The sequence below is a fragment of the Panicum virgatum genome, chromosome 2K (genome assembly GCF_016808335.1).
Source record: "Panicum virgatum strain AP13 chromosome 2K, P.virgatum_v5, whole genome shotgun sequence".
Classification (NCBI taxonomy): Eukaryota; Viridiplantae; Streptophyta; class Magnoliopsida; order Poales; family Poaceae; genus Panicum; species Panicum virgatum.
Genome location: NC_053137.1, coordinates 62,529,404 through 62,546,196, shown reverse-complemented (window position 1 = coordinate 62,546,196; position 16,793 = coordinate 62,529,404). Strand labels below are relative to the sequence as shown.

Sequence of the window (16,793 nt, the reverse complement as noted above, 5' to 3'; positions counted from 1 at the left end):
AACCTCATGGCTTTTTATGGCTCTACTGCACTGGGTCCTCGCTTGACATTTACTCCTCCCCATCATGTCCTCGCAGCGTCGCAGGCGATCGACTCCATGATCGCTTCATATCAGAGGATGTACGCGCGCGCTTCTTTGCGTCAGGGACGTGCAGGTGCAGGAGCGCAGCAGCACAACTTCTTCTTCATGGAAGACTTGGCAACAGTTGCAATGTTCTTTCCAGAATCCAGACTGCCAAGGCCACACCCACACAGGGTGCGTAACGAACTTACCGCCATGTTCCTCGTTGACCCTTTTTTATTTTTTTAAAAAAAGGAAAAAATGGTAGCTATTTTCTTCCCCTTTCAAGAATGGCTTCGAGATCCCTGACGGCCTGACCCTGAACACAGCGTCATTAGAATGCTGCCGTGCTGACGACGTTATCCAGCGCGTACAGCCACTGCACCACTGAGGCACCTTCTTTGATCTGAATCCTCAGCCGCCCATCGTGTGCGATCCAACGGCTGCCGTAGAACACGTACGTACGCGCACGAACAGTTGTGGAAAGTCAACGCCAGTTACTGCGGCCGTCGTCGGACCGGACGGAAGTAGAGCGCCGCGCACGAACACGCAGGATCGCCGCACGCCGCGCGTGCGACCGCCATTCCTCGCGCGAACACGTACCAGTGTACCACCGAGCAAGGGCAAGCGCGCGCCTGTTAGTAGATGCCAAAGGACAGCTCGTCTGGCACGAATCTAGATGCACGGTGCCCTTTTACTTCCTGAGCACCCTAGCCGCCGGCCCAAAACGTAGTTCTACGGCAACCGTTTTGAACTTTTGATGCCCGGCCTTTAATTTACGGGACGGGTGCGGACAAAGCCATGTGATCAGTTTTGGTGCGAAACGGAGGCCCGTGACAGTGGAATTAGTACTACTCTCTCCGTAACCTCAAATTAAACGGAAGCTTCCGTTCCGCCTAGGAAGCGAGATTTGATGGCAAACTAATTGCTTTCTTCAATCCGGCCCCCATGCGCATTAATGGAATAGCATTTTGTTTGTAAGAATTTTTTTTGAGAGATTTGAATCTGTACTACTGTGTACTGTCACAGTCAGCATTCAACAGATACCAGAGCCAGGAGATCGTCTCATCCAAAGTTAGGACAACATCTCTTAATGGCATTTCTATGCTAACGACCTAACGTTATCTGCCAGATTGCAAGGCGTGGACTGTCACGGAGATTTCACATGAAACCTTTTAAAGCCCAGCGAGATTGAACATCCACAATGCTTAAAAAAAACAATGCATGTTGTCAAAAATCAAAATTCTGATGTTTTTTTTTCTCGCACGGAGGAGGATTCATATGGAACGGAACGGAATCTAGGTGTTCCGTCCACGAAAGTTTTGAACCCGAGACATCCATTACGCGAGGGCACCCGATGCTGTCCCCTCACCATCAGAGCCGAGGTTGAAAACACGCGAGCTATCGGGCACCACCAGCGGCGTCCCCTGCTCCAGGACAGGGGACTCAGGGAGGGAGGGATCGGAGGAGGGAGGCGGGCCGGCCGCGGGGTGCCACCGCATTTACCCTCCACATGCCCGCATTCATTGCCGCCCCGATTTAACACCCCCGACGCCGACCCCCCTGACGGCATCGCCGGGTACTGCTGCGACTCCCCCAGTCCCCCTGCCCTACTACCACAAGCGCAGCCGCTCCAGCATCCGGAGAGAGGGAGAGCGGCATGGAGATGAGCCGGGGGTGGCAGGAGCTCGGCGTCGTCGACACCATCTACGAGGACGACCACGAGGCGGAGGAGGACGAAGAGGAGGAGGAGCGCTTCGACTCGCCCACCATGTCGTCCTCGGCGGCCACCTCGCGCTCGTGCTCCCCGGAGGTGGAGGAGGAGGACGCCGCCGCAGCGGCGCACCCCTCCCTGCCGCCGGCGCTCAGGCGCGCCGTGCAAGCGTGGTACGTGCCACCGCGTGTAGCTCGTGCTCAAGCGCGATCCGATTCGACTCGCGCGTGCGTGCATGCGTCCGGCGCTTGGATTCCGGACGGGATTGGAGTTGGAGCGGTGAATTTTGCTCCGCCGGGGACTGTCGAACCAGACTGACTGACCGATCGCCCTCCTTGATGCTGATGGATCCATGCAGGTTGCGGGCCAACGGATCGCGCAAGCCGGACGTGATCGTTCGAGTCCAGGAGCATGGCCTCCCCCTGCACAGGGTAACACCCTCGATTCCTCAATCTTTTCTCTGCTGAATCTTCTCTTAACATCGGTGGTGATAGCTGAGTTCAGATATTTTTCCCCCTTTCTTTGCTGAAAATATTTTTATTTGAAGTTCAAAGTTTTCTGCTGTACTGCCGTCCCGATCGAAGTTTTTCAAGCATGATAACGGAACCGGCTCCTCCCGTACTGTGCATTAGTGGTTCCAGTAGTTTTTTCGTCCCCGTCTTTAAGATAGATCGTACACCGCAGCTGTATCCCTTCCGTTGCAAACAAGAATTTATCATCCATGGCGAGTTAACTCGCGTGCCCGGCTGGACGCATACACCGAAACGGCAACCCATGAAACCTCACCCATAGCAGCACACTGTCAGGACAGTGCCCAGTTGCCGTAGATTCACCGCGGCCTCTGCCGCCTCTGTTTCTGGCACGACCTGGCTGGCTCATCCTCTCTCTCTTCTCTTGCCGGATGCACCTGCACTGCACGTGAATTCGTTGGGCGCAAGCTGCAGCTACCAATTCCCAATTTCGAGCCATGATGAATGGCCGCAGATCCTCTTCTCCCGTCTCTGCCCCACGAGGAACAGCTCCCAACAATGGCGTCCGAAGAGGCAATAATTGATGACGCACCTGTAGCTCATTCATTTACCACCATTGCGTCGTCCCCGCCTTGGTTGGCGCATCAGCGCGGGAGGAGCCGTAACTTTCAGTCTACTCTTTCTGAAACCGTCAGTCCGTCAAACTTGAGTATTGTTTCAGCATTGTAGCATCTCCAAAAACTCTTGTATCTATAGGTAATTAAAATTCTAATATAGTTATTATGTAAAATGAAATAGCTAGCGAAAAAAGGATAAATCCAACACCTTGTCCAAAATCTAAAATGGGATGGCTAGCACTCAGCGCTAGGCAAAAATAGACAACGGCACCCTTTGGATAGAAAACGAGATAGATAGAGAATCTATTGGATATGAGTTTTTTGTCTTCTTTTTCTTTTTTTAGATAACTCACCCAAAATATAAGAGTTTTTGGAGATGCTCTAAGATCCGGAATAGTAACAATGTCTTCTCATTGGTTATGACTTATGTAGCAGTATAGATATGAGATATCTCGTGCATTCTTTTCCCATTGTGAAATTTATAGCAAATTACATTCGCTTTTTAGAACTTGGTTACCCGACTATAAAATTGCAAGCCCATGTTTCTAGCCTGCAAGAACTCATCCACGCGAGAGGAGTCGTAACTTTCAATCTACTCTTTCTGTACTCGTCAGTCCATAACCACACTGGAATTACTGCCTGGGCAAATTACTAGAGCAGGCCTATCAGCATATGGCCATGGAGTTTTCAAGGGCTGCATTCTCTTAGAGTAACCTCATTTCTGAATTCTGGATGTTGCTTTGGTGATTCGAAATGAAAATTTAAAAGGGAAGTGAAGTAGATGGAGATCCAGCGATTTGGAATTCGGTCCCTCCATCTCCGTGGCATGTGCATGTCAGTTTGGGCCTTAAGGCCCTGTTTAGATCTTTATCCGTAAACTCCGTAAATACAAAAAAAACGTCACATCGAATGTTTTGACACATGCATAGAGTACTAAATGAAGTCTATTTACAAATTTTTTGACATGGATGTGCTGTAAATCGCAAGACGAATCTAATGAGCCTACTTAATTCATAATTTGCAACAGTAATGCTACAGTTTGTCTGTCTGACAACTAAACACGGCCTAAATTCTAGGTCGATGCACAGGTGATGTTGCCGGGATTTCGAATGCCGGCGATCGTGTTGAATTGGGACCAGACCGTAGTGTCGGCGTACGCGTACGAAAGTACTGGCCGTTGGCCAATGGCCACAGCGCATTCATGCCTGTCTGTCTGACAACAGAAGATCGTTTCAAAATGTCTGTATTTTGGTGACCAGTTGTTTCAGTAGCTTGGCAAGGGCGAGAAGAGCTCCAGCAGAAGAGCGAGATGATGATTCGAGTTTAGTGACCAGTTGTTTCAGTAGCTTGGCAAGGGCCACGGCCAATCAGTAAGTTGCGTGCCAATACTACAACCTTGCCAAATATTCCAAATTGTCATGTGCACTGCCAGTCTGCCACATAATCAAGATCCAACTCACTGGCCCTGCAACATTTTAGCCTTACTATCTTGTGGGCTCAGGTAAGCTAATCATTCGCCAGATCATATAATCGAGCCCCATCCTGATTGCAGCGACTTTAGCTTACACACGAAGCTAAGGCCGTGTTTAGTTTCGTTGCAAAATTTTTTTAAAGGAATCTTATTAATTTGAAGTACTAAATAAAGTCTATTTATAAAACTTTTTGCACAAATGAGTTGTAAATTGCTAGACGAATCTAATGATGCTAATTAATCCATGATTAATCAATAATTAGCGGATGAGTACTGTAGCATCACTGTTGCAAATCATGAATTAAGTAGGCTCATTAAATTCGTCTCGCGATTTACAATCCATCCATGCAAAAAGTTTTATAAATAGATTTTCATTTAGTACTACATGCATGTGTCGAAACATTCGATGTAATGTTTTTTTACGGGGTTTACGGAGTCGGATTAAACAGGGCCTAAAATCTGCCGGTACCTGCCGTACGGATAGTACACTCATTATTCTTGTCTTCGTTGTGAGTGACGAGAGATTGACGAGAAATGATCATGTTTCGGAAATTGTGGATTTTTACAGCGAACAGCTCAATTCTTTACGCGTTGCAAACCGGGGGCCTACTGATCGTTTTCCAGTCGAATTTTGCATGATTTTGACTTTTCATTGTTCCCAGGAAGTGATCACGTCTCAGAGCAGCTACCTGAAGCGGCTGCTGTCGGATTCCAGCGACGTCGCCGTCGCCCTGCCATCGGGCCTCACGTTCGACGCGTTCGTCCACGCCGTCGCGTCCTGCTACGGCTCCGACGAGGCGGCGGCGGAGCTGTTCCCGGCGAGCCTCGCGGCGGTGTGGGTGGCGACGGGCTGGCTGGAGCTGAGCGCGGGCCGGGGCCTGGCCCGCGCCGCGGAGGACTACTTCTTCCAGGAGGTGGCCACGGACCACGGCCGCGCCGCGGAGGTGCTGCGGTCGTGCGCGGCTTTCCTGGGCGGCGACGCGGCCGGGCCCGCCGCGGACCTGCTCGCCCGGTGCCTGGAGGTGTTCGCGGCGTCCGGCGGCTACGGCGGGAGGTGGCTCGACGACGTGGCCGCGCTCCCCGTGGAGGAGTTCCTGGTGGCCGTGGAGGCCATGCGCGCGCGGTTCGCGCACGACCACGACCTCATGTACACCGTGGTGGATTACTACCTGGAGGTACGTGCGTGAAACGAATTTTGTTTCTGTTCTGTTCGGTTTGTTCGATTCCCACACGCCGGTGGAGCTCGTCTGTGAATGAATTCACAAAATATCAGCGGTGGATGCGGTTGAACACACTAATTACCACGAGCGGAGCAACTCTAGTTGCAGTAAGTACACTGACAGTGGAAGGATAGCGACACCCAGTCACGCTCACACGTCTAGTTTTTGCCATTTTACAAGTTCAAACGGCTGTCTTCGCCAATCTTCTATCTATTATCTTAATACATTAGTATTAAAGGGTCTAGAAATTCCCACGTTAATCAGAAAAAAAGAATTTGCACCGTTGGATTTTATGAAGATCTAATAGTCTATATTATTCTAAGAATTCATATCATATAAAAAATTCATATCAAATAAAAATCTATATTGGATAAGATTTTCATATTTCCTATTATTATTAGAGTCGGACTCCATTGTTTTAGTATATTCTCACGTCCATCAAAGCTTTTGCTCAGGTCCTAGACCGACCCTGTCAATCATAAGGAAATCAATATACGGTAAAGTAATAAATATAGAATTTGAATCGGATTCAAGTACTACTATCGTAACCTCTATAACACCTCAAATTCATGTTGTACATCCTCCCAATATTCAATCCCCGACATACACATCCTTCTCATCAAAGGTTAAAAAAAAAAAGAGAACCAGGATCGAAACACAATCAACTACGGAAGAATGTAGGTAACTATTTTACTTTCTTATGTCTTATTTCTTACATTGATTGATTCCCTTTATAAAAATCTACATTAGCAATTACAATTCCGTGCACCTAACACCTTCACCAAAATAATTTATTTCAGATTAAAATAGAGCTTTCATTTGATACAATAGTCACCGGCATCAATCCCAACTATCAAAGTTATCAAAGTAAACTGGTACATGTCCACCCCATTCACTGAGAGGGTCTAGAAATTCCTACGTTAATCTAGCAAAGAGAAGAATTTGAATTTTATGAAGATATAATTGTCTAAATTATTCTAAAGAATTCATATCATATAAATATTTTCATATCACAAAAACATCCACATTGGATTAAAAACTTTGTATTTCCTATTAGAGTCGGACGCGGGACTCCATTGTTTTGAGAAAGGTCTACCGGTACTAGGACTTGATCATGATTTGCCATCCGTAAGATCCATAATTGAGGGAATAAATAAAAGGAAGAATAAGCCCATCCAAAAAAAAATCATGAAACGACACATTGATATAAAACCAAAAGAAACTTTTGTGCTCACCCATCTTCATGCAAACGGCCATCTAGCTAGATGCATTCTGGCGCTGCTGCTGCCCGTAACATATCATTAACACGGAGGAGCGCGAGCAGTGAGCCGGTAGTAGAGCTGCAGAGGACAATCAGCTTCCATGCATGGTAGGAATGTTAAAAGAAACCACCACGTTCGTTGAGAGCGTCTAAAAATTATCACGTTAATCTAAAAAAGAAAAAGATTTATATGATTGGATTTTTTGAAGATCTAATGATATAAACTAGTCAAAAAGAACATATGCAATGGGCGGGACCTTTACACCGACGCCTCGGCCACCACTGCGAAAAGCAACTAACTGCTAGCTCGCTTGGACGATGACTGACGACATCTTCGTCAGTGGACTAAGGAGGTGAGGACAAGAACATTGGCCACATCCTTCCTGCACTCGGTGGTGACCAAAAGCTTCGTGTTAGGTAGTGCATAGTGTGAGACAGATCAGTTCTTGATCTAGTCTGAAAGAAGCAGTGGTTGCTTTATTAGGAGAGGAGTTGACCACAACATAGAGGAAGCCAGTTAGGTTGATGTCGAATCCATCGGCATTTTTGACCAAGAAACCAACGGGCCATTTCATGAAGATGAAAGAATTAGTAGGTCCGGTAACATAAAAAAGAAGGGCACAATAGTCCCTTTGACAATACAAAATGGGCAAGATGCGGTTGAGAGTCACAATGATGCTATGCAGCTATGGATCGGTATGAAAAATGTAGGAGCTGATCGAGGGTAGCATCTGTGATCTTCAAAGTCATGCCTAAAATATTTGCGATGAGCTGTTGATTTGCATCTGTGATCTCAAAATAAAATGCACAGTGCAGTTGGTTCACATCGGATATGTTCGGCCCCAACCTCATCAAGCAGTGACAATAAAAGGATGAAGATGTGAACCAATTGCACTGTGTATTTTTTTTGAAACAACCTTATAACATATATTATAGAAGCGACACTATTATAGAAAAATCCTTCAAAGAGGAGTCAATTACAAACCGGATCCAAATGGCCAGACACACAAACATCTCTACACATCGCATAAGCGAGAATCCATAGGAATCTACGGGCAAACTGCAAAACACCGTTGTCACCTTCGTAAAGCTCGCCGGCGCAGACCATCAAGGGTGCCAGTGTCCAAAGGGACCCAATAATAATGTTTCGAGCTATGGTAGAGAAGCCTCTCCAGTCGACATTAATGAAGACCCAAGGACGTAGATGAAAGAGGCGCCAATGGGTGAAAATTTAATGTCCTCAAATTCGGGAGAAGGCCTGCAACACAACCAACGACATAGACCCACGAGGACCTAAAGAGAAGAAGCTCACAACTGCTTCAATATAAAAGGCGGTGGGGGAAGGGGAGAAGCAAACCAAAGACACAATAAAAATCAGCAAATAAGACCATACAGATTCACTCACGTGAAGCACAAAAGCAAATCCATAGCACAAGCAAGCAGATCTACTATGATTCTAACCAAAACCGAAACTAAAATGAGAAAATCTTGGTAGAAACCTAGAAGCAAGAGAAAAGAGGGAGAAAAGAGGAACGGGGAGGAAGAGGAACAGCTGAGCCATGAGGTGGTGGAAATGGAGGAAGGGGGATGAGATTTTTGGTTAGGCGGAGCAAAAGGAAGAAGAAGAGGGAGGGAAGGGACTTTTATTCAAGCTCTCCATGCAACCACCATGGCAAGCCACAATTGCAGGAGAGCGGCGGCGCGGCCGCCGAGCATCCATACATATAATATAGCAGAAGAAGGCCAGAATCGATGGGATCTCGGTGAGCTATAGTAGAAGGGGATGTGAGAGGATAATTATAGGGGATGCTTTGCACACGAGAGTTGCGAGCGTGGACTATACGCTATTTAGACAAGGAAAAAGTATAAATTACTCTTTTGAACTATAGCCCAAGTTTGGATAACCCCCTAAACTATTGTTTGATTAATTTCACCGCCCAAACTATATATGCAATTTGGTTCAAATTATCCCCTAATATAATTTGTCTTTTTCATTTCTCCATGCATAGGTGGAGTCTTAAGCTGAAATTTTACAAGATGACACATCATAACACATCTTAGAAAACTACATCATAATTTTTTTTATTTTGATAGATTAGGATATTTAATCTATCATTGGATAAGTCATTTCCTCAAATATTTAATATCCTACAATATCTATGTTTTTTACTCAAATGCTTATTAACACTTCGATCAATATGAACTAATCAATTGATCTATGAGAAAATATCTAGGTTGATTAGATCTTAAAATTAAAAATATATGAACTACAAATAAATCTGTTGATCGTTTGAATTTAGGCCATAAAATATTTCAAATATAGAGTATGCGGATCAGACCTTCCTTGAGCACAGCAAATAAATACAAAAATTTTAAATATTAAACAGGTTTAGAATTACTACATTTGTTGAAAAAATAAAAGAACATGCATGTCACAGAACAGTCCAAATAATACCGATCAAGTGCACTAATTATCCATTTAACTTAATTCTCCGATACTGCACTTCACCAATACACCCAGACTGCATGCTATAACCAGGATCGATTACACGGGAACTCTCGCCAAAAGACGAGCACAGGTGATTATAAGTAACAAAAGTTTTCAAACTTAACTTACAACCAGAGTTAAACAAAAGTCTCCAAATTAATTTATAATAAAGTTTTACAAGCCAGGGTTACATTACGTATACAGAGTTCAAACGCAGCGGAAAATACGATCAGTTTGAAACAAACTTCAAAATACATTACGGTATATAACGTCGATGACAAGGAAGAGCTTCACATCTTGCCCACTGATGTGAGGCTCACCTGCTTGCACTTCACGGAGAAGACGGAACCCACTCGACCGTCCAACCTGGAGGAAGAGGCTGACCAATTCAGGATGCACCGATTTCCTCGAAGTCTTCCGGAATACAGCCTGCTCAGAAGGGTTACAACCAAACCCTGAGTACTCTAATACTCAGCAAGGCTTACCCGTCTATGGGTATACTTAGCCCATTATCTAGACATGCACAGCTCTTTGGCTCTGGAGTTATTTTGCTGAAAAGCTACTAATACTGGATCCTTACTTTCAATATTTTAGCTCCAATTGTGTTGATAGCTAGAAACTAGGTTTGCCTAGTTCTCTAGAGCATACATGGTTAATCATATTATCTTTTCAAGAACATCCGCATAAAACCATCTTTTCTCTTTCTGTCCTTTCAATCCTTACTACGATGCGACGCATTGACCAAGGCTCTCATATCTGCGAGTCACGGCGAATCAATCCGATTTAACCTTGCAAGGTGGACCTAACTCACACGCCAAGTGTGACCCCAGCGGGTCACACCGAGCAACTGTTCCCACGATTACCCTGAAGCCTGAATCAAGCCCGCCAGCACCCGGATGATGAGCCCCGCACGTGCGAACACCCGGTGAACCCGTGGGCCACTTCACCATCCGTCATCCCTACCCAGCACCGTAGGTCGAGACTCAGATTCCAACACAATTTAGGTAATTAGCTTACCGGTTTCGACTACCTCCTACTCTCGGCATGCAGTTAGTACTGTTCAATCCTCAGTCAAAGGGCCAACAACGGAACGGTCCTCAATCGACACAGGCGGAGACTCAACTTTCCTTAATCAATAATCATGCCCAACTTTTCCCTCCGCCCGGTCTCCAATTCCCTTCTCATTGCATTATTTCTCATAACACTGCTTGAAGTAACAACCCTATATCTCGCGGGTGACAGGAAATCACCCGTCTTCTACCGAGTTTACTTAAGCATAGCGGTGCTAGCGATAACTACACTAGTAAGGACACAGGTTAATCAAGATTATGCATCTATGGTTCCAATCAATTCCTTGAACGTAAATGCACAATACTTTAAATATAACATGGAGTAATTTAAAATAAGGGATATGCTCCGGGGCTTGCCTTGCAAGTCAGCAGGGTTAGTGGCTTCTTCGGGAGCTTGATCAACGACTTCTCCTGGTTGCGGTTCTTCTGCGGAAGGCTCCTGGATCGGATCGGCAATCAGCTCGCAGGCGACTTCGGTTTCCGCATCTATACGATCAAAAATATGCCATACATGAGACTCATGAAATGATGCAATGCACTACACACAAATAAAAGTATGGACCAAACTCCAAAAGCGTCACTAGGGTTACGACGGAAATGGTTTAGAACTGACGTACATGCTTTGATTCTAATGCCTTTTAGCCTGAAGTGTTTCCTCCAAACAACAACTACTAATCTTGCTTCGGAGGATTAAATACAACCCTAGAGCAACATGGATCAAACTAACCAGGGCTTGTTTTGTTGCAAAAACACATGCATGAAGAATTAATTACAACAATTATAAAAGAAAAGAGCCTAGCTAGGAACAAAATAAAAGCAAGGACTTGACTTGCAGATATGATCTAGCAACAAGAATTTATCAGAATAACATGATTTTGATAAAGCATGCCACATAAATTTTCCAACATTTATTGATGACCGAAAAATATTTATTTAACTCTAGCAAGGTAACTAAACATAAATAGATTTACATAAAAGTGTACAACACCAGCACATGAAATTTTTACAGTGGATTACACATGCAAGGAGTAAGCCACTGCGCAAATTTCATAAATTTTAGAGCAATAGATCAATTGGTATTAAATAACCTAGATTAAACACAAACCAAATTTTTAGCAGAATAAAAGTGACATTTCACAAGCACAAGTATTTTTCCTGTGAAGATCTTGGTTTAAGAAAACTAACAAAATTTAGTTTGTATTTTTATGATTTTTCTGCAATTTGTTACACATTATCAAAGCTTTCAGCTGAATTCAATAAAAAGAATAAAACCACCTTTAATCTCCTGACCCGTGGGCCCCACTTGGCGGTGGAACAGAGAGAGCAAAGGGGAGGGAGGGCGCTCCCCTGCTCTGCCTGCCCTGCCCCGCCACGCACGGCGCCTGCGCCTGCGCGAGCGCGGCGGCCATGGGCCGGCCGGCCGGCGGGGTAGCGCAGGCGGGCCCACGCGCAGGGGCCAGCGCACCCGCAGCCGCGCAGGGGCGCACGTGGGGGCAGCCCAGGGCGGAGCCATGTGGCGGCGTTGGCGTGGCGGCGGCAGCTCGCGGCGGCGGCCGGACCGTTCCGGCCGCGGCGGAGCAGGACGACCGCGGGATGGGGCGGTGCGACGGCGAGGGAGGCTCGGCGGCCTCGGGGCGCGCGGCGGTGGCGAGCAGGCTCGCGCGGGGGCGGCGCGCGGCGTGCGCCGGCGGCGCAGCAAGGCGCACACGGCGGCGCGGCGGCGCTGCGGCGGCGGTGTCGCCGGAAACGGAAGGGGAAGGGTTCAGGGAGGTAGAGTAGAGCGCGAGGAAGCTCACCATGGGCTTGATTTGGGCGGAAGGAGGCCGGAGAGGGGAGTTCGACGGTGGAGGCGGAGCTCCGGTGAAGGGGCAATGGCGGCCGGCGGTCTAGGGCCCGATTTCGGCCGGGTGTGGGCGCGGCCAAGTTCGTGGAGGGACGGAGGAGCTTCGGGGCGAGGTCGCGCGGCTTGGGGCGCGGAGAATCGAGCGGGGGTGGCGAGGTTGGCCGGCGGGGACGCCGGCGGCAGCCAGCTCGGGCTCGGCTCGACCCGCGCGCGAGGAAGGAGAAAGGGAGGGGAAAACGGACACGGCTCCATGCGGATAAGGCCTGGCGTATAAGCACGACGGGCGAGGTTCGTCGGCGCGACGCATGGAGGGCTCGTCGGCGGCCAACGCCGGTGCGACGCGGTGAGCGCACAGTGAAAGAACAGAGGAAGCACAGTGAAGTTTCTATGAATTTTGACCCAACTTTGACCATCCAAAACTCCAAATTTCATATGGGAACATAATTTGACTAACATATAAGTTGTAGAGGACAAGATGATCTACAACTTTGTTTTGGGCACAAGTTGATTCGAGGCTCGAATCAAGGAGAAAAACAGGATCGAACACAACTAAACAATGTTTTACCACACGAACTCGATTAACACTAATGATGAGCTTAAGCCCATAATTAGAGGTTAAGCACATGATTAGCATCGCGATTAACACTGGGGTGTTACAATGCAACACTTAATTTTATGATGATTTAATGGTGTTGATTAACATGTGATGTTAACCCTTAATTTCCCTTGATGTTATAACTTCGTATGGCCTAGAAATTTTGATCTCGAAACAATATACAAAATTATTTTAATAAATTCATTTTTAGGTTAAAAATAAAACACCAAAATTTAGTATAAAATTCTAGATACCCGTGCTATTTGTGTGGGCCATCTCGCTAGTTATCTTATTGTTTGGCCAACAAACGAAGCCTCCACGTTCGCTCTCAAGGCCTATAAATTCCCACATTAATCAGAGAAAAATAGAAAAAAAATTACCCGCCACTGCCATTACGATAAAAATTAGCCTAAAATACCCCATGTGCCTAATTAAAAATCACCCACCAATGCCATTATGAAAAATTAAATATAAAATACCATTTAGCTATTTATCAATTACAAATATATACTATTAATAAAAACTAAAGCTAACAACAATCAATCAAAATAAAATAAAAATAAGAATAATTATCTGCATAATATTGTTAAAGCTCAACAAATTAAATTATTATTATAGGTAGATCATAGTTGAATTGTTTTAATCAACAATAAGACATAATTTATGATAATGAATGGGATGATGTATGGTAAAAAATAGTATAATCTTTAAGTAAGGATACAATGACATTCAAATTTTTGAATTTTCAATACTAGCCGCGCAAATACGCGGGCTATACGCCTAGTTATCTTATTATTTGTCCAACAAACGGAGCCTTCACGTTCGCTCTCAAGATCTAGAAATTCTCACGTTAATCGGAGAAAAATAGAAAAATAAAAATTACCCACCACTGCCATTTCGATAAAAATTAGCCTAAAATACCCCTGTGACTAATTAAAAATCACCCACCAATGCCATTATGAAAAATTAAATATAAAATACCATTTGACTATGTATTAGTTACAAATATATACTATTAATAAAAACTAAAGCTAACAACAATCAATCAAAATAAAATAAAAATAAGATTAATTATCTCCATAATATTATTAAAGCTCAACAAATCAAATTGTTATTATAGGTAGATCATAGTTGAATTGTTTTAATCAACAATAAGACATAATTTACGATAATGAACAGAATAATGTATGGTTAAAAATAGTATAACATTTAAGTAAGAATACAATGACATACAAATTTTTGAATTTTCAATACTAGCCGCGCAAATGCGCGGGCTATACGCCTAGTTTATCATGAACCGCGTTGCAACTTTGATTTCACTGCCGTTTTGCTCTTTTAATCTATTTATTTTTTTTCTTTCCCCTTGTCTAGCCGTGCTACCAGTCAATTTTCCGGATGCTTGATCAATTGCGGCAGCACTACAATGGCATTGCTGTTGATATGTACAGTGACTCTCTGCTCGGAGTAGAAACACCTGAGCAGCTCACTACCTTCAGAAAGTGGAATCATCTAGGCACTATGCATCCGAAGTTTTAGCCTTTAGGTTGAGTATGTGTTTAGAATTGTCATGAGAGTGCTATTCAGTTTACACATCGCAGGGCAGAGTTTGGTTGGCACCACAGGCTAGTATACTCCTATTTTGTATTTGGTACCGAGAAGAAGTTCAGAGTACCTGATTTTCATTGATCATGTTGCCAAATGGCGGCATGCAAAGGATGTTACAGCATTTGGGGTGTTTCATAATGTTTAGCCAAAATAAACTTGCTAACTGCGCCGGTGTTTCTGCAGAACCACAAGGGGGAGCTGACAGAGGAGGACAAGGGAAGGCTGTGCTACAACGTCAACTGCACCAAGCTGTCGCAGCACCTCTTCATGCACCTGGTCCAGAACCCGCGCCTGCCGCTCCGCTTCGTCGTGCAGGCCATGCTCGTCGAGCAGCTCCACTCCCACCACTCCATGCTCCTCAGCCACCACCACCACCACCACCACCACCACGCCGCGCCGGCGCCGGGGCCGCCGCCAGCGCCGGTCCTCAAGCCTTCCCTCTCGGGCGCCTTCAGCGGCGGCCTCGCGGGGAACGCCGCCAGCATGACGCTCGGCGACATCCTCCAGCGCGACGCCGCGCTGCGCCAGTCCGCGCACATCCGCGCGTCCATGCAGGGCACCAGCCTGCGCATCGAGACCCTCGAGCGCGAGCTCGCGAGCCTCCGCACCCGCCTGCGCCACTCCGAGCAGCAGCAGCAGGCCGAGGCCGCGGCCAGCGCCTCCTCGGTCGAACGCGCGCCGGGCAAGTCCGCCAGCTTCCGTATCCCACGCAGCCGGCTCTGGGACGGCGAGGAGCTCGCGCCCGTCGGGCCCAGGCGCGCCGCCGCCGCCAGGGACGGCAACGCGAGGGGCTTCAAGTCGCGGCTGGTGCACGGGTTCAAGAACCTGTTCGGCAGGAGGCAAGGGGCCGCCGGCGCGCCGTCTGCGTGCGGCGAGGACGCCAGCACCCGCTGCTTCGGCGACAAACGCGCCGCTGCCGCTGAGCTGGAGCTGGAGATGGACGACGACGAGGTGCTCTGCGTCGATGAGAGGTGGCGGCCGCACCGGAGAAACCACTCCCTCGTTTGACCGCCCGTTACAGGGGGGGGGGGGGTGGGGGGGGGGGGGGGTGTTGGCCGTCGGCGTCGTTGATGCGCTGCGAGCGTGCACGGCAAACAACAAATGCGTGTAGGGGTGGAGTCGTGAGAGATCCTTGGGAAATGATCACGCCACTGCTTTACACACGGCCATGACATCGTCGATGATTTGTTAGCTTTGTTTGATAGTTTCTGTTGATGGAAGATGACGTTTCTTGGGTGCAAGGCTCAAGAACCAGCCTCACGTTTTTAACATGTCGATGCTGACTGAATGAGAGGGGTACTCGGTATGTTGGTTTTACGCAATAGTGCGGTGTCTTATTTTTCTTTTTGTTTCTTTTTTCCCCCTAACCTTTTGATCGATGTATATGTATGCGCTTTGGTTACAGGAAGGATGAATCTAGCATTTTAGTTGGATGGTTTTACCTTGCTTACTGTACATGTTTTTACGTTTCCTCAGCAATGGTCGGTGGTCTAGTCCTCTCTCCTCAGCAATGATACATTTGAAGTTATTAACATTAGCAGCGAGCTCCGATAAGACAAATCAAAATACTCAAGCATCTCATATAGTTAAAACAATTTTTATTCAATTTGCTCCGAAAATGACCTTCTATCTGATTTAAGAATTGAATTTTGTGATTCTAACCTCTCTATTCAACAATGCTGCACATAGAAGGCTCTCCGTATTTCCCTTTTCCTCGTCCCATCTCATATTCTAAAAAAAACATAGCATACAGATATATGATTTCCCCCCTAATATTCTTCTTTTTCTTATACCATGACCCGTGCCACTCCATCAATGTCACCATGATGTCATTTAGGGGCGGCCTCCGAATTTGGGGTTTGGGTATTCAACATTTTCAAAAAAATGAAAAAAAAATTTGGCCGCCACCGTGCGTTGCGCTGTTACCGGCGCCCAGGTCCCTCACATCTTATCGCAGGCAGCCATCACCCACTGCGCTGCAAGGGTTCGCTGCCATCGGCCAGAAGCGAAAAGGACGGGCCATATGGTAGGGGGAGTGGAATTGGGATGGATTGGTGCCGGTCGAGGGGTCGCGATTGGGCTTAGAAGAGGTGAAGTGAGCAATTTGAGCACAAGAGGAATATAAGATTAGGAAGCCTGTTTTGTCATGTTAGATCTTCTCCATGAGACACCATAAATCATCTCTCTCCCTTAGATCCGAGAATAAAAACTCACACCCTATCACAAGTACTTCCCAATTCAGAACAGGATCTTAGACCATCAACCTTAAAATTCGTGGGTCATATCTATTATCTTATTATTTGGCCAACAAACGGAGCCTCCACGTTCGCTCTTAAGGCCTAGAAATTCCCACGTTAATCGGAGAAAAATAGAAAACTA

General features: G+C 46.5%; 1 protein-coding gene across 1 annotated transcript; it reads left to right on the top strand.

Annotated features, from left to right (window-relative positions):
- The first annotated feature begins 1,555 nt into the window (after nt 1-1,555).
- Nucleotides 1,556-15,855, top strand: LOC120693176 (BTB/POZ domain-containing protein At3g49900-like). The gene is made up of 4 exons (XM_039976598.1): nt 1,556-1,947; nt 2,133-2,205; nt 4,995-5,507; nt 14,598-15,855. The coding sequence occupies exons 1-4, from the start codon at nt 1,721-1,723 to the stop codon at nt 15,420-15,422; spliced, it is 1,638 nt and encodes a 545-aa protein (XP_039832532.1). The 5' UTR covers nt 1,556-1,720; the 3' UTR covers nt 15,423-15,855.
- The last annotated feature ends 938 nt before the right edge of the window (nt 15,856-16,793 follow it).